Source organism: Salmo trutta, chromosome 17 (assembly GCF_901001165.1).
Source record: "Salmo trutta chromosome 17, fSalTru1.1, whole genome shotgun sequence".
Lineage (NCBI taxonomy): Eukaryota > Metazoa > Chordata > Actinopteri > Salmoniformes > Salmonidae > Salmo > Salmo trutta.
The window spans coordinates 14,755,689-14,774,345 of NC_042973.1; the positions used below are offsets into that span (position 1 = coordinate 14,755,689).

Below are 18,657 nucleotides of genomic sequence, written 5' to 3' on the forward strand. Positions count from 1 at the left end.
GGTGTGTTAGAGATTGTTGTCCACTTCACTATAATGCTTCAAGACAAATTAAATGATGCCGTTAGCTTCCTCAAGAAATATGTTTTTAACCCCTCCTGTAAGATTACAGTGTACAATATTTATTGGTAATTAACTCATTGCTCTATGCTACTATTTCATTAGATTACATTACATCTATCTTTCTCTGGTACTGTAAATGATCTGTTACATACATTTCATTTTTTTTTTTTTTTTTTGTACTGGCCCCCCGTGGGAATCGAACCCACAACCCTGGCGTTGCACACACCATGCTGGCGTTGCAAACAAAATGCTCTACCAACTGAGCCACAGGGAAGACACATATATGGGAATATCTGCTCAATCCAAATTTACAACCAACTGATTGCAGCACTACCACAAAAATGGAGGAGGCAAGTGGAAAAGGGAGAAGGTAGGGAACTTGTTTGCCTGCCATATAAAGATACAAATTGGCTGAAAGGAACTGGCATAAATTGAAAAATATACCAGTTTCATCTGAGGACAAAAATGTTGACAGCTGCACCATACAGGTTGCAAAATAAATGAGAGGAGTGTTTCGATGTACCAATTCCATGGCATATGGTTAACACAGTTTTTCAATTTAAATTATTATATAAAACTCGTGCCACCAACAGAATGCTATATATATGGAGCATACAGCAATCTCAGCTCTGTAGATCTTTCTGCGAAGAGACAGAATCAATAGATAATTTATTCTGTTAGTGCCCCTATGTAGCTTGTTTCTGGTCACAGGTTCAGGAATGGTTAAAAAATCACAATATGCAATTCAAATGAACCTTCCAAATAACAGTGTTGGGCGATTTGGAAAGACATAGTCATAGGAAAGGTTTTCATCTTTAGCTCACAATCTGTGGTTAATATACGTTTAGAAAGGTTAAAAAATGTTGTAAAACATCACAGCACAATTAAAAAATATACGGCACATGGAAACCAAACGAGGGTGGTCTATGGTGATAGGTGGGATGGGCTGAGAGTGGCTGAGGGTATGGGATTAAAGAGCTGTTGTTTGGTAATATATTATTGTTATGTAACTGCTTTATATAAAAGTACCATGTATGTCAAATGTGTTTGTGAAATGTATATATAAAATGTATACGTAAAATGTATGTATATTTAGCAAAAAAGCTGTAAAAAATACTACAGTATTTGTCCTCTGAAGGGGGTCGTTCAAAATAAAATTCTATAAAAAGAGCAAATGCATCCAACATGGGGGGACTGTGTGCAAAATGTGCTGCAATTTCTAAACAATTCATGTGATATGCATTAAAATACCCTTACCTTAAAGCTGACAGTCTGCACTTTAACCTTACAGTCATTGTATCTCACCACTGTACCTTTGGCTCTGTATCTCAGGAGACAGGTTAAATAAGGATTTTTAAGCCTTGAGGGGGATGCAACTCAATATTAGGAAGGTGTTCCCAATGTTTGGTATGCTCAGTGTACACAATCCATGTCTAAACTGTCTCAAGGCTTAAAAATAATTATTTAACCTGTCTCCTCCCTTTCATCTACAATGACTGAAGTGGATTTAACTAGTGACATCAATAAGGGATCATAGCTTTCACCTGGATTCACCTGGTCAATCTACTGTATGTTTTGTATACTCACTGTATATGACCACTGAATGTGGAATGCATACTCTATACACAAATATCCATCTCTGTTCTCTTCCTACAGCACTGTCATGACGTTGGCCTGTGGGTAAGGTTTATGACCCCCCCCCATAAATACCTTTCTCCCTTCCCCTCTCTTACTGACCCTACTGAAGGACTGCTGTCCTGTTAAATATAGAGAGTCTGGGAACATCAAACAAATGGGGAAAGGAACCATCTTTTGATAATAAAACCAGTTGGAAATATGCTTGATAACGTAATGAGTATGTATGTCAGTTCATTGTTATCTGAGACATTATGATTGATGACAGGACGACATAAACTGTACCTGAGAAAGTATACACCCTCTAGTTATCAGAGTCACATGGAATTGTTATGCAATTGAAATGTTTGATATTGAAATTGTTTGTTAGGAGATTAAATGTAATTTTAGCTTCCAAATGAGAGAATTGGGTTTTCATAAGGAAAGTGCCCTGCTCGATCAGTGGCCAACCCTGTGAAGAGACAGGGGTTATAAACGATGAAACACCTCCTTCCCTCCTCTCCACTATATAAGCCTTTGACGAAAAGACATTCATTGTTCCAGTACGGGAGGTCTGCAGCCTCTACGTTAGAAGGACAGACACATATCAAGGACAGAACTAAGCCAACCTCGGCGTGAGCTATGGTATGAACTGGTATGAACTTTGAGCTTATTCACTACAGAAGTGATACTTCCTAGCCGTTGAGTTAGCCGCTGCTAACGTGGGCTAGGAAAGGACGGACGACGGATCCAGTCTAACAACCAGACGAAGATACCACCACGTATCCAATTTGCCACCATTGACATTCTTCCACTACAGGAAGATCTGTTGGCCAACCCGGCCAGCATCTACGACCAACCTACTGAAGCGCAGCTCAGAGTAAATATTTATTGCATTTTCCTTTTCCAAATGGGTGGTAATTTAGAATGCATAAGATAATGTATTTACGATAGCATAGCTGCTGTTTCTTTGTTCCTAAGTCTTCCCGCTATTTCATTCAAGCCCAACCCCCTTTCCTTTGTGTAACCAGCCATGATACAGGCTCCGTCCACCAGGACGTTTTCTGTATGACATCATTTGTATTCTGTGTATTTGTAATTCTGTGTGATTAGTTAGGTATTTAGTAAATAAATAATTAAACCCAATTTTGTATTGCTGATTCAACTTGTTAGCCAGGGTTCGTGAAGATAACCAAGAATTTACAACTTTCATTATGAGACTGAAAATAAGTTAAGGGTTAATATTGACTGCTATCGATGTAAAATATTACTAAGTATTTTAAGAGTTTATTCGGAAGATAACAGCTCTATAAACGTTCTTCCGTGGTGCCCCGACTTTCTAGTTAATTACATTTACATGATTAGCTTAATCAGGTAATATTAATTACAGAGAAATCATTTTATAAGTTAGCATGTCATATCACTTAATCCGGCATAGCCAAAGACACGACAGCACCCAATTCGCTGGTGTAACCGATGTGAAATGGCTAGCTAGTTAGCGGGGTGTGCGCTAATAGTGTTTCAATCGGTGACGTCACTCGCTATGAGACCTTGAAGTAGTTGTTCCCCTTGCTCTGTAAGAGCCGTGGCTTTTGTGGCACGATGGGTAACGATGCTTCGAGGGTGGCTGTTGTCAATGTGTGCAGAGGGTCCCTGGTTCGAGCCCAGGTAGGGGCGAGGAGAGGGACGGAAGCTGAACTGTTACATTGGCTAATGGAAGACAATGTCCCTCCTGCAGCAGCTTACAAGTGTAACAGCGGTGTGGAAGACCAGTGCTTTAGCGGCAGTGGTGAGTTGTCTTGTGGTTATTTTCAAGATACAAAACCTCATCACATTTCTTCATCTCTAGATAATCTTCTGCTGTTCATACAAATCAGGTATTATTGTTGAGCTTTTAGTTGTTTTACAAGAGATCTAAATGTTGGGAAGACTACATGTTTCTATCTTTGACAGTAACACTTGGCTCTACCAATACTATTTCGGGGAATCTCAAGGGCTGTACAACTTCCAACATGTGCAACTCTATTGATCAACTGCTGCCCTCAGTGATTAACATGAGTGCAATCACGGCTGTGAATTTCACCTGTAAGACAGCTCCTGCAACTGTAACTACAGCCCATGTAACAGCCACAGCCTGGTCAATCAGACTGAGCCTAGTCCCTCTGCTGCTGGGACTCACCATCAGCAAACTTATTTGATATAAACAGAGATTAACATATCGGGACTCATCTGACAACATAATGCATTGATTACAAAACAACAGAACGTACAATGATTTTTATGTATTGTGAAATACGCACTATAATTGAAATTCTGTTATTTATATGGAATTTGCTAGATGATGTCCTGTTACATTATATAGTGTGCTTGCTTGAGGAAATACTTTCTTAAATATTACTCTGTATATTTTCTAAAGTGTGATAGCTTGTAAGTTTAAAACAAGTCAATGCCAAAAAAGTTTCTATCACTTTACCAAAATGAAAATAAAGTGTTAACTGATTGTGAACGTAAACAAATCACACAATATTTTTTATTAGGATTGTATGCTACTTTTTTAACAGATAGAGATAATAGCTAACGCTCTTAAATCCATAAATAACAGTGTAAGGGAGAACCATGATCATACACAATGATTGTCACGACTTCCGCCGAAGTCGATGCCTCTCCTTGTTCGGGCGGCGTTGCCGGTCTTCTAGCCATCATCGATCTACATTTCATTTTCCATTTGTTTTGTCTTGTCTTCCCACACACCTGGTTTCAATTCCGTCACTACATGTTGTGTATTTAACCCTCTGTTCCCCCCATGTCCTTGTCCGGAATTGTTTATTGTAAGTGCTTGTGCACGTATGCTGGTCTGTGACGGGTTTTGTTACCCATTGTTCGTTTGTTCTATTTTACGGTGGTTTTTATTATTAACATGTCTGGGCTAGGGGGCAGTATTTTCACCCGATTTAAACTGGTTACTACTCTTGCCCAGAAACGAGAATATGCATATTATTAGTAGATTTGGATAGGAAACACTCTAAGGTTTCTACAACTGTTTGAATGGTGTCTGTGAGTATAACATAACTCATATGGCAGGCAAAAACCTGAGAAGATTCCAAGTAGGAAGTGGCCTGTCTGCGATTTTGTAGTTCTCCTTTTGCTTGTCTATCAAAACTACAGTATCCGTGGGGTTATGCTGCACTTTCTAAGGCTTCCATTGGCTCTCTAAAGCCGCCAGAAAGCGGATTGGGGCGTCTCCTATCTCTGGGCAAAGTATAGTAACTCAGTTTGTCAGTGGTCTGCCTGAGGACAAAGGGAATGGAAATGCACGGTCACGAGACCTCGTCATTTTTTCTTTTCCTCTTTGAATGAATACAGTATTGTCCGGTTGGAATATTATCGCTATTTTACGAGAAAAATACCATAAAATTTGATTTTAAACAGCGTTTGACATGCTTCTAAGTACGGTAATGGAACATTTTGAAATTTTTGGTCTCGAAATGCGCTCTGAACGCATTTCATGTGACCTGAACGCACAAATAAAACGGGGTTATTTGCACATAACTATGGATTATTTGGAACAAAAACAACATTTGTTGTGGAAGTAGCAGTCCTGGGAGTGCATTTTGACGAAGAACAGCAAAGGTAATCCAATTTTTCTAATAGTAATTCTGAGTTTAGGTTGCCCCGAACTTGGCGGGTGTCAAATTAGCTAGCCGTGATGGCTGAGCTATGTACACAGAATATTGCAAAATGTCCTTTCGCCGAAAAGCTATTTTAAAATCTGACATAGCGATTGCATAAAGGAGTTCTGTATCTATAATTCTTAAAATAATTGTTATGTATTTTGTCAACGTTTATGATGAGTAATTTAGTAAATTCACCGGAAGTTTTGGGTGGGAATACTAGTTCTGAACATCACATGCTAATGTAAAAAGCTGGTTTGATATAAATATGAACTTGATTGAACAAAACATGCATGTATTGTATAACATAATGTCCTAGGAGTGTCATCTGATGAAGATCATCAAAGGTTAGTGCTGCATTTAGCTGTGTTTTGGGTTTTTATGACATATATGCTTGCTTGAAAAATGGCTGTGTGGTTATTTGTGTCTATGTACTCTCCTAACATAATCTAATGTTTTGCTTTCGCTGTAAAGCCTTTTTGAAATCGGACGATGTGGTTAGATTCACGTGAGTCTTATCTTTCAAATGGTGTAAAATAGTCGTATGTTTGAAATATTGAAATTATTGCATTTTTGAGGTATTTGTATTTCGCGCCACGTGATTCCACTGGCTGTTGAATAGAGTGGGATGCTAACGGGCCGTGAGAGGGTGTCCGCCCTTGTCTCGTGCCTCACCGGGAAAGCCCTGGAGTGGGCCAACGCCATGTGGAGAGAGGGAGATGCGGCGTTGGACCAGTTTGAGGAGTTCACCCGCCCGAGGGTAGAGCAGCGGGTGAGCGCCTCTTCCATCTGAGGCAGAGGACGAGGAGCGCCCAGAATTTCGCCCTGGAGTTTCGGACCCTGGCTGCCGGCGCGGGATGGAACGACAGGGCCCTGATCGACCATTATCGCTGCAGTCTGCGCGAGGACGTCCGTCGGGAGTTGGCCTGCAGAGACACCACCCTCACATTCGACCAGCTGGTGGACCTGTCCATCCGGCTCGATAACCTGCTGGCTACCCGCGGATGTTCAGATCGGAGTCTGTTGGTGCCATCCCCCCGCACCCCCTCTCCAATACCGATGGAGCTGGGAGGGGCGGTGCGCAGGGAGACCGGAGGGGGTTCCAGCTCGTGCACCATCTGTGGCCGCAGAGGTCACACTGCCGGTTGGTGCCGGGTTGGTTCCTCTGGGTATCGAGGTAGCAGGCAGGGCGCTTTGGCGTCACCCCAGGCACTATTCTCAGCCAGAGCCCTCTGTTGCACATATGTTTTTGTATGTCACTTTTCCTGAGTTTTCCCCGCATAAGGCACTCGTCGATTCAGGCGAGGCTGGGAATTTTATAGACAGATCGTTCGCTCATAGTTTAGGGATCCCCATTGTTCCCGTGGCTGTGCCCTTCCCCGTTCACGCCTTAGAAAGTCAACCATTAGGGTCAGGGTTGATTAGGGAGGCCACCGCTCCTCTGGGCATGGTGACGCAGGGGGGTCACAAGGAGAGAATTAGTCTCTTCCTTATTGACTCTCCTGCATTTCCCGTGGTGCTAGGCCTACCCTGGTTAGCTTGTCATGACCCCACTGTTTCTTGGCAACAGAGGGCTCTCACGGGGTGGTCGCGAGAGTGCTCGGGGAGGTGTTTAGGGGTTTTCGTTGGTGTTACTACGGTGGAAAGTCCAGATCAGGTCTCCACTGTGCGCATTCCCCCTGAATATGCCAATTTGGCTCTCGCCTTCTCCAAAAAGAAGGCGACTCAATTACCACCTCATCGACGGGGCGATTGTGCGATAAATCTCCTGGTAGACGCTGTACTTCCCAGGAGTCATGTGTATCCCTTCTCACAGGCGGAGACGGAGGCTATGGAAACATATGTCTCCGAATCCCTGCGTCAGGGGTACATTCGGTCTTCCACTTTACCCGCCTCCTCAAGGTCTTTTTGTGAAGAAGAAGGGGAGAGGTCTGCACCCGTGTATTGACTATCGAGGTCTGGACCAGATCACTGTGAGGTATAGTTAACCGCTACCGCTTATAGCCACAGCGATTGAGTCAATGCATGGGGCGTGCTTCTTCACCAAACTAGATCTCAGGAGCGCTTACAACCTGGTGCGTATCCGAGAGGGAGACGAGTGGAAGACGGCTTTCAGTACCACCTGTATGTCCCGTCTGCTGTTCATGACCGGTTGATCTATTGGGCCCACACATCACCGTCCTCTGGTCATCCAGGCATTGGTCGGACGGTGCGCTGTCTGACTGGGAAGTACGGGTGGCCCACTTTAGCTAAAGACGTGAGGGTTTATGTGTCCTCCTGCTTGGTGTGCGCCCAGTGTAAGGCACCTAAGCACCTGCCCAGAGGTAAGCTACACCCTTTACCCGTTCCACAACGGCCATGGTCACACCTGTCGATCGATTTCCTGACCGATCTTCCCCCATCACAGGGAAACACTACGATCCTGGTTGTTGTGGATCGTTTCTCTAAGTCCTGCCGTCTCCTTCCTCTGCCCGGTCTCCCTACGGCCCAACAGACTGCGGAAGCCTTGTTTACGCACATCTTCCGGCACTCTGGGGTGCCTGAGGATATAGTGTCTGATCGGGGTCCCCAGTTCACTTCGAGGGTCTGGAGGGCATTCATGGAATGTCTGGGGGTCTCGATCAGCTTTACCTCGGGTTTTCACCACGAGAGTAACGGGCAGGTGGAGAGAGTTAACCAGGATGTGGGTAGGTTTCTGAGGTCCTATTGCCAGGACCAGCCGGGGTAGGGCGTAGCGTTCGTGCCCTGGGCAGAGATGGCCCAGAACTCGCTTCGCCACTCCTCCACTAACCTCTACCCTTTCCAGTGTGTATTGGGGTATCAGCCGGTTTTGGCTCCTTGGCATCAGAGTCAGACCGAGGCTCCTGCGGTGGACAACTGGTTCCGGCATGCGGAAGAAACATGGGACGCCGCCCATGTTCACCTTCAGCGCGCCGTGCTGCGGCAGAAAGTTGCCGCAGACCGTCACCGCAGTGTGGCCCCGGTGTTTGTACCGGGGGACCGGGTCTGGCTCTCGACCCGAAACCTGCCCCTCCGCCTGCCCTGCCGGAAGCTGGGTCCAAGGTTTGTTGGGCCATTTAAAGTCCTGAGGTGACTAAACAAGGTGAGTTACAGGTTACAGCTTCCCCCTGATTACCGTATTAACCCCTCGTTCCATGTGTCTCTTCTCAGGCCGGTGGTGGCTGGCCCGCTCCAGGAGTCTGAGGTGCGGGAGGTTCCTCCGCCCCCTCTGGACATCGAGGGGTCCCCGGCGTACTCCGTTCGTTCCATACTGGATTCGATGCATCGGGCGAGGGGCCTTCAGTACCTCGTGGACTGGAAGGGGTATGGTCTGGAGGAGAGATGCTGGGTTCCGCTGGAGGACGTGTTGGACCCTTCACTGCTGCGGGAGTTCCACCGTCTCCATCCGGATCGCCCTGCGCCTCACCCTCCGGGTCGTCCGTGAGGCCGGTGTCGGCGCATAGTTGGAGCCGCGTTTCAAGGGGGGGTACTGTTAGTCGATGCCTCTCCTTGTTCGGGGAGACCGGTCTTCTAGCCATCATTGATCTACTTATCATTTTCCCTTTGTTTTGTCTTGTCTTCCCACACATCTGGTTTGAATTCCATCATTACATGTTGTGTATTTAACCCTCTGTTCCTTCCATGTCCTGGTTCCAAATTGTTTATTGTAAGTGCTTGTCACGATCGCCGTAATGAGCGGACCAAGGCGCAGCGTGTGTAGAGTTCCACATCTTTATTTAGTGCGAACTTGCAAACAAAAGAAACAAGTAAACAATCAACGACCCGTGACATAAGAGGTGCAACATGCACTAACTCAAAAACAAGATCCCACAAAACGCAGAGGGGAAATGGCTGCCTAAATATGATCCCCAATCAGAGACAACGCTAAACAGCTGCCTCTGTTTGGGAACCATACCAAGCACACCAACATAGAAATAAACAGCATAGAACAGGCCCTGACCTACTATACCATAGAGAGCCAAGGGCTCCAAGGGCTCTCTATGGTCAGGGCGTGACAGTGCTTGTGCACGTATGCTGGTGTGTGACGGGTTTTGTTACCCATTGATTGTTTGTTCTATTTACGGTGGTTTTTATTATTAAACTGCTCCGTTGGAACACAGTTTTTGCTCTCCTGCGCCTGACTTCTCTGCCGCCAGTACGCACCCTTTACAATGATACTGTCCAAAGAGAAAATAAACGTAGTCTTATTTATTTGACTCAGTGGATTCAGTCTCTCTCTACACTTATTCTACAGAGAGGAAAACCTTCCGGGGAACAGGATGTGTCTATAAAGGAGAGGAAGATGTGGTCTGCTGTGAAGCGTTCCACTCGGATCATACAGAATGGCACCATGCCAGCGGTGGCAGTCGTTGCCTCAGTCCCCTCCTTGATAACCTCCATAAAGGCCTTATGTGTCACATGTATAAATGATTGATTGGAGACAGGCACAGGAATACGTAATAGGGGGTTTTAATACTCCACCCAAAAATAGAACATGCCTTGAAAGGCACAGAGATGAAGCCCAAAACAAACACGTATACCAAAACACATGGATGTAACCCAAACAAAAGAGCGAGGTTAAACCCCTAGTAAATACACAAGACCCGTAATAACAATACACAGCACGAGACCCGTAAACAATGCTCGGGACGAGACCCGTAATAACAATTGCACAGTACTACACGGGACGAGACCCGTAATAATGTGTACACAATACACGCAGCACGAAAGCCGAAACAACAAGCACAGGTACTCACAAGACCAACGGACATGGGAACAATAACTGACAAGACAATGGTGAACAGAGGGCACATTTGATAATTACTAATCAGGGGAATTGGAATCAGGTGTGCGTAATGAGACAGTTCAGTGACGCCTAGAGGCCGGTGACATAGAACTCCAGAACTGGTGCACGGAATGAGCAGCAGTACTGGGGGAATCTGTGGCATTATGGGCCACTGTAGACAGGAAGAGCCCACCTCCTCCTGTTCATCCAAGACAAGTTGGCCCTGCCTCTGTTGAACATGCCCCTCACCTGTGCTAAGCTAACACTTCCTTGGCCACTTTGTACCTATAACCCCATGTGAAAGTGCCCCTATTATACAAAACAGGTTAAAACATCCCTAGACAGGCAACATGTACACAGGCCAAAATGGCTCTTACACATTAATTTTACTCAAAGCAAGACTTCTGTGAATGATTATTCATTGTAACCAAGCTTACCGCAGCAAAACAAGCTGAAATTCACTACTTTCATTCATCTGCTTGCTCTGTCCTCATATTTAGCCTTGCATTGAAGTGTTTACCCTTTTCTTTTCAGGACAACCAGGGCCACAAGTAGAACACAAAACATATAACATAAACAGTTGCATTGAGACTCAAGAAGATAATTAACATGTTAACAATAGTGAAAACAAGTTTTTTTTAAAACATGATAAGCATATGTAATGCATATTTCTATTACACAGAATTTCACAGCCTTGTTAAAGACACAGTTTATCTTGGTTTGCATTTTGACTCAGAAAGTGATCTTGACTCAAAAGGTTGGTGAGCACTGGTTTAGGCTCTGTTGCTGCATTGTTCTGGAAGTGCAGATCCACATATTGCAGGATGTGGTGCACAGCACTGAGCAGAAGGATGTTTTCTCTTTATTATGTTTATTTTTTGGGGGGGATAGATCAGCTTTAATATTGTAGATAGATTGAAGCTTCCATCAATGTAATTGTCTGCATCATTTCCAATCTCCCAAATATTTTTTTGTAAATAAATATATATGTCTGTGTTCTCAGCAACATCCAGCTCAGACGAGTAGTTCTTCACTGGGACGATGTTGCAGGTAGACATGCCAAGCAGAGCCCCAGCCTTGGTCATCTACACACACACACATACACACAAACATTTGTTTTACTATCCTTGTAGGGACCAACCAATTGATCCCCATTTCTATGTCCTATTTTCCCAAACCCTAAGCCTTTAACCTTACCCTAACCTTAACCCTAAACTCATAATCCTAACCCTACACCCAAACCTAACCCTAATTCTAACCCTAACCCAAACCTAACCCCTAGGCCTAAAATATACTTTTTCATTGTGGGGACCAGCAAAATGTCTCCACATGTCCAAATGTTCATTGTTTTACTATCCTTGTGAGGACTTCTGGTCCCTCCAGACATTATTCCCAAAAGGTCTTAATGATGAAATGCCCATTATTGTTATGTTGTACGTGTGAACATCAATTAATGCCTCCACTTCAGATTACTCTACGTTTGTTCTTGCTCTGTACCCAATGATTCATGAAAGCTTACTTGATAGGTCGATGTCCTCATTATGGATTTACAGACGTGTTTAATACATTTTATGTACACACTTTATTAGAATAATTATATTTCGTAACACTTGCTTATTTTCCCTCGACTCCAACCCCATTCGATGCACTGAACGGATGTGGGTGGAGCAATGTCTACATAAGGGTGCAAGTTACAAAAACTCACAAAAGCTCTGACAAAGGCCTTGAGGCCGATACGTGAAGCTTAATAAAGAGCAGTGATACTAGCAAGAGCAGTGTGCAGGTTTCTTATTTTTTCCCCACCAAGATAGTAAAACCAAACACACACACCCAGACACAAGTCAGTCAAGGATGCTCACAGTAGACCTACATACAGGGTGCTTACATTTCAGATGTTCCAATAGCTGACTAACACATCAATAAGGGAAATTATTGAGAGTAATGTCTGCTGAACAACCTGGCTTTTGTACATCTGGATGATGTCACAGGCGGTATCCTGACACACCTTGTCCACGTGTGTCAGCAGTGCCACTTGATGCACACCTACAAAACACATTTGTTTCACACACTGTCAACTGACAGAATTGACCACAGTTCCTACAACCATTACTGCTGTTGCTAAAACACTTCCTCCTGTGCTCACCCAGGTCACTGATGTCTCCGATCTCACAGGCTGCTCAGGACTGAACTGTAAAAGATTAATGGGAACATTAGAATGCATATTCAAACCAACCAGCTGAGAGAGTATTGGAATATTCTCTACTAAACAGAGACAGTTATATCAGGGGTGAGAAACTCCTATCCTGTGAGGCTGCCTGCATGCGTATGTTCCAACCCAGCACTATCTCCCCTGAATCATATTAGTGGTCTAAATTGCAGACTGTGATTAGTTGAATCAGGTGTGTCAGAGCTAAACTGGAACGAAAGCTGGCACACGCTGTGGCCCCTGTTGCTCAACTCTGAAATATATGAAACTCGACTCCCAATACTTGCACTCTGTCTTACACACACCGGTGGCACCTGTGTCCATTCTCACTCATGTACCTTGTGTCCCTCGGGTGCATGGCCTTTGATGATAGCCAGAGTGTCATGGAGGGTTAGTCCAGTGGTCTCCCCATCTCCCAGACCCATGACATCACACAGGACCATCACAATAGGCTGCTCTGGACTCCGCCCACGGATGTTGAACAACTGGAGCTGAGACAGGACATAGACAGAATTATACAGTGCCTTCGGAAAGTATTCAGACCCCTTGACCTTTTCCACATTTTGTTATGTTACAGCCTTATTCTAAAATGTATTAAATAAAAAAAATCCTCAATAATTTACACACGATACACCATAATGACAAAGTGAAAACAAGTTTTTAGAAATGTTTGCAAATCTATAAAAAATAAAAGCCAGAAATATCTTATTTACATACATATTCAGACCGTTTGCTATGAGACTTGAAAATTGAGCTCAGGTGCATCCTGTTTCCATTATTCATCCTTGAGATGTTTCTACAACTTGATTGGAGTCCACCTGTGGTAAATTCAATTGATTGGACATGATTTGGAAAGACACACATGTCTATATAACATTTGACTGTGCATGTCAGAGCCAAAACCAAGGAATTGTCCTTAGAGCTCCGAGACAGGATTGTGTCGAGGCACAGATCTGGGGAAGTGTACCAAAACATTTCTGCAGCATTGAAGATCCCCAAGAACACAGTGGCCTCCATCACTCTTAAATGGAATAAGTTTGGAACACCCAAGACTCTTCCTAGATCTGGCTGCCTGGCCAAACTGAGAAATCGGGGGGAAAGGGCCTTGGTCAGAGAGGTGACCAAGAACCCAATGCTCACTTTGACAGAGCTCCAGAGTTCCTCTGTGGAGATGGGAGAACCTTCCAGAAGTACAACCATCTCTGTATCACTCCACCAATCAGGCCTTTATGGTAGAGTGGGCAGACGTAAGCAGCTCCTCAGTAAAAGGCACATGACAGCCAGCTTGGAGATTGCCAAAAGTCACCAAAAGACTTTCAGGCAATGAGAAGCAATATTCTCTGGTCTGATGAAACCATGATTGAACTCTTTGGCCTGAATGCCAAGCGTCACGTCTGGATGAAACCTTGCACCATCCCTATGGTGAAGTATGGGGGTGGCAGCATCACGCTGTGGGGATGTTTTTCAGCGGCAGGGACTGGGAGACGAGACAGGATCAGAGGCAAAAATGAATTGAGAAAAGTACAGCAAAATCCTTGATGAAAACCTGCTAAGGACCTCAGACTGAGGCAAAGGTTCACCTTCCAACAGGACAACGACCCTAAGCACACAGCCAAGACAATGCAGGAGTGGCTTCAGGACAAGTCTCTGAATGTCCTTGAGTGGCCCAGCCAGAGCCCGGACTTGAACCTGATCAAATATCTCTAGAGTGGCCTGAAAAAAAGTTGTGCAGCAACGTTCCCCATCCAACCTAACAGAGCTTAAGAGGATCTGCAGAGAAGATTGGGAGAAACTCCCCAAATACAGGTGTGCCAAGCTTGTAGCGTCATACCCAAGAAGACTCAAGCCTGTAATTGCTGCCAAAGGTGCTTCAACAAAGTACAGAGTAAATGGTCTGAATACTTAGGTAAATGTGATATTTCAGTTTTTTTGGTTTAATAACTTGGCAAAAATGTCTAAAAACCTTTTTTTCCTTTGCGATTATTGGGATATTGTTTGTAGATTGATGAGGGGGGAAAAAACAATTGTATCCATTTTAGAACAAGACTGTAACGTAAAAAAATGTGGAAAAGTGAAGGGATCTGAATTCTTTCCGAAGGGACTGAATGTGTGAGGATATACTATGTGGTTTAAAATATGGAGTGATTACCAATAATAGTTTTTGCAACTTAACTAAATCTTTTCAACCAGTCAAGTATCTTTATTTTGCATGTAATTATTTTGCATGTAAGCCCCAAAACTCCCAGATTTTCACAAACTCGAATACTTTCTATGTTTTTTTACCTCTACCTTTTTGGTGAAGCTGGCAGAGGAAGAGCCAACCATGGCCCGTGCATGTGCATGCCGCCACCTACTGAGCGGGATCGAACAATATGCACAAAACATTTAGTGAATCTTCCTGTGAAGACTGACTGAACAGAGCTGATGAAGCTGGACTTGCCGACTCCGACAGGCCCCAGCAGCAGAACCCGAGCCTCAGACAAAGCCTCAGAACCAGGCTTATAGGAACTGATAGACTCCATCAGGGTCTCCCTGCGACTGGATACACATGGGTCATTTTCAATTCATTTTGATTACACCAGACATAGTCTCGCGTAGCCATACCTCCACATCACGTTGTTATTACTAACAACAATAATGAGAAAGGTGTCCCCCAACCAAAAACTGGTGCAGAAATCTCAGTTAGGCCTACCTTAACAGGTTGCCTGAAGCCGCCGAAAGACATGCTGTCAATGTAATAACATGTTCAATAATTTATCATAACTTTCAAGTATTTAGAGCCAATGACTGTCATCATAAAATCAGATAGTGTTCAAAGAAGAACATAATTTACTTAGTTACTTACTTACTTAAAGGAGCCTATATAATGCAAAACGGTAGAGAGCAGATAGCTTGGAGATTTTATCTCTGACCGAGCTGAATTCAGTTGAACCTGCAAGCGTTGCGTATCTGTTTCTCAGTAGAAGTGTCTGTTGTGAGGAAACAAAATATATGAAATTCTTCTTCTTCTCTGGCATGCACAAATGTAATGTGTATGCCGCCACCTACTGAGTGGGATGGAAACAATATGACCAAAACAGTTTCGATATGAGGAAGAAGACAAAAAATCATACAAACCACAAATAAAATAAAACTAAATCAGGGCAATCTGTTGATGCGTTGTCAAGGAGGGTGGTCACTTGTGTTGTGAAGTAGAGGATCACAAGTTTGAGCCCAGTATGGCTACAGGGACAGTGTTTCATACCAGTAGAGCTGTGTTCAGCATAAGCATAGCCTACTCAACATAGACTTAGGCTAAAAAAGAATTATAATAAGTGTATATCCGAGTTTCAGTGTAGTATACTTGTGTAGTAATTAGAACAGTGTTTGAACCAGCGATCTTTCTCTTTTCAGGGCAATCTGTGCCATTAAGTTCCACACCTCATACGTCCATCAAAGGCATTAGAATGAGAGACTAGAGGAGGATTATCCCACCATTGCTGCCAGTGTATTAACTGAAGGGAAAGTGAGCGAACTGCACCAACTTGCGACCCTTCTGTTGGGCTCCCGAGTGTCGCAGCGGTCTAAGGCACTGCATCTCAGTGTAAGAGGTGTTACTACAGTCCCTGGTTTAAATCCAGGCTGTATCAAATCCTGCCGTGATTAGGAGTCCCGTATGGTGGCACACAATTGGCCCAGTGTCGTCCGGGTTTGGCCGAGGTAGGCCGTCATTGTAAATAAGAATTTGTTCTTAACTGACTTGCCTAGTTAAATAAAGGTTAAAATATATATATATACACATTTTATTCTGTTACAGGGAAAGCTCACTACTGCCCATGCTTTATAAGTCCAGACCTCTTGGAAGAGGTTGTACACTGACATACTGAGGATACACTTAGGCCTATTGCATGAAATACTAAACTGATGCAACACATTTTCAGCAAGACACCAATTGCTGCTGGGCCTCACCATCAGCAAAATCATCTGATGGGAACAGAGATGATATCGGGACTATCTGAAAACATAGTGCATTGATTAGAACACAACAGGATGTACAATGACTTTCATGTATTGTGAAAGATGTACTATAAGTGAAATGATGTTATTGATATGGAATTTGCCAGATGATGGCCTGTTACGTTATTATAGTGTGTTTGCGTGATTGAATATGTTCATATTACTCTGTATATTCCAGCTATCAAGTGTGCTTACTTAGGCCTGTAAGTTTAAAACAAATAATGTTTTTCAATGTCAAAATAACGCTCCGTTTAGAGTGGAACGTCAACTATGCAAAATTTAGACTAGACCGGAGCTTTACAAAACATGTCTTTATTCTCTACAAGCAACCACCATCTCAATCATTTCACTTGACAGACAGGAATTTATAGACCCAGGCCAGGCACTAATCAATGATCATCAACTCCAATTCACACTATTCCACCAATAAAGTTTTTATCACTCTACCAAAATGGAAATAACTTATCTTATTGTGAATTTATTCAAATCACCCAACATGTTTTATTATGATTGTAGACTTATTTTTAACAGACAAGGATAATAGCACTCTTCAATCCCCCAAGAAATATGTTTTATATGGCTTAGTGGATTCAGTTTCTCTCTACACTTATTCTACAGAGGAGAGCAAAACGTGCTGAGAAAGAGGATGGAGTTGGTCTGAAAGGTTGGTCTGCCGTGAAGCGTTCCTCTCGGATCATACAGAACGTCACCATTATAATACTAATAATATATATATTTATAAAAACATGCCTTTTGTGAACTAACACTCACACCTGGCTTTCCCCACTCCCTTACTAGCTCTGACTTTGCTGATAGCTACTTTATTGAGGAAAAAAGTACTTATTATGACTGTGATATATGGTTGTCCCACCTAGCTATCTTACGATGAATGCACGATGAACTGTAAGTCGCTCTGGATAAGAGTGTCAGCTAAATTACTACAATGTAAATGTACTAGTATCTCTAGGGTCACATGCCGGTGATGGCCTCCTCATTTACCTCCACAAAGGCCTTATGGCCACCATAGACAGGAAGAGCAGCCCTGCCCCCGTTAAACGTGTCCCTCACCTGGAGAAGGGGGTAGTTGCATCCCGATATGGCGACCGGAGTATGGGTAAGTGGGTGTGTTGAAAGGAAAATAATGGGCGTGTGGAAAGGAGTGGGTGAGTCGAAAGCTCTTTGCTATAGGTTAGACCAGGGGTGTCAAACTCATTCCATCGAGGGCTCAGTGTCTGTGGGTTTTTGGTTTTTCCTTTCAATTAAGACCTAGACAACCAGGTGAGAGGAGTTTTTTACAAATTAATGAACTTAATTCATCAATCAAGTACAAGGGAGGAGAGAAAACCCGCAGACACTCGGCCATCCGTGGAATGAGTTTGACATGTGGGTTAGACGATTTTGATTGAGCTGTGTATTTTTTTTTTCCATTTGTCACCTAGCAACTACCTTACATTGACCTACCATACAGCGAGAGTTTGGACTTTGTTTTTAAGCCAGAGGATGTCTGAGACGTTTTTTCACTGTTAGTTTTGCACAAATTGAATAATGGTACATTTTCAGTTATAAAACGAATGATTATTTATTTTTGATCAAAAGTATTGAGAATGGGCGTGGAGTGCGTGTACAGCTGTCACCTTGATAATGGCTACTAGGTATCTTATTACCAACGCAGTTGCCAGACAGTAGTAATTGTGTCAAGCGGGAGCAAACGGCACTGTCCCCTTGTTGTTGCCGTTCATGCCCTCCCCATTGAGTAGTAGACTGTATGTATGTATCAAGGTGACATCTTAATGGTTATCAAAATTAGTTATTACTTGTGTAAGCTTCTATCCTTCTTGAAATAAATTCATGTGAGAGAAAGAAAATGGCCACGTTAGCTACCGCCGGCTACACGACCGTGACACCGAGTAGGAAGCACTTCAATTCACATGCACATGGATTCAACACCTGGTGCACTGGTTGCTGTCACCAGTTTGTCAACTCGTCGTGTTGTCCAATCAGCCACGCAAAACGGTCTTGAGTGAAAACAATTCTGCCCAATTAGCTAATTCGTTTTCCATACGCCCACTCAGGTCGCTATATTGGGCTGCAGCTAACCATACTTGCTCACCTGTGCTGAGTTAACACGTTGTACCTATATGCATGTGGCCAGTGACCCATAACCCCTTGTGAGAGTGCCCTATTGTTCAAAACAGGTTAAAACATTTCTAGACAGACAACATGTACACCGTTCAAAATGGCTCTTACACATTTGTTTTAGTCAAAGCAAGACTTCTGTTAAGGACTAATTAAAATGTTAACAATAGTGCAAGCAAGTCATAAAA

The 18,657-nt window shown here is 43.5% G+C and overlaps 1 protein-coding gene across 9 annotated transcripts; it reads right to left on the reverse strand.

The window, feature by feature from the left end:
* Positions 1-9,799: 9,799 nt before the first annotated feature.
* Positions 9,800-15,309, reverse strand: LOC115151660 (interferon-induced protein 44-like). Of its 9 annotated transcripts, none has more exons than XR_003867338.1 (7): positions 15,187-15,309; positions 15,030-15,063; positions 14,627-14,690; positions 12,676-12,828; positions 12,275-12,319; positions 12,089-12,174; positions 9,800-11,216 (listed from the first exon to the last, which is right to left on the reverse strand). XR_003867338.1 is itself a non-coding variant. In XM_029695785.1 (6 exons), the coding sequence occupies exons 2-5, from the start codon at positions 15,060-15,062 to the stop codon at positions 12,151-12,153; spliced, it is 255 nt and encodes an 84-aa protein (XP_029551645.1). In that variant the 5' UTR covers position 15,063; positions 15,187-15,309; the 3' UTR covers positions 9,800-11,216; positions 12,089-12,150. The 9 variants fall into 9 exon arrangements, 5 of the variants coding, with proteins under 5 accessions (XP_029551645.1, XP_029551644.1, XP_029551642.1 ...); XR_003867337.1 differs by having other exon boundaries at positions 15,183-15,309; XR_003867336.1 differs by having other exon boundaries at positions 14,627-15,063.
* Between the last annotated feature and the right edge of the window lie 3,348 nt (positions 15,310-18,657).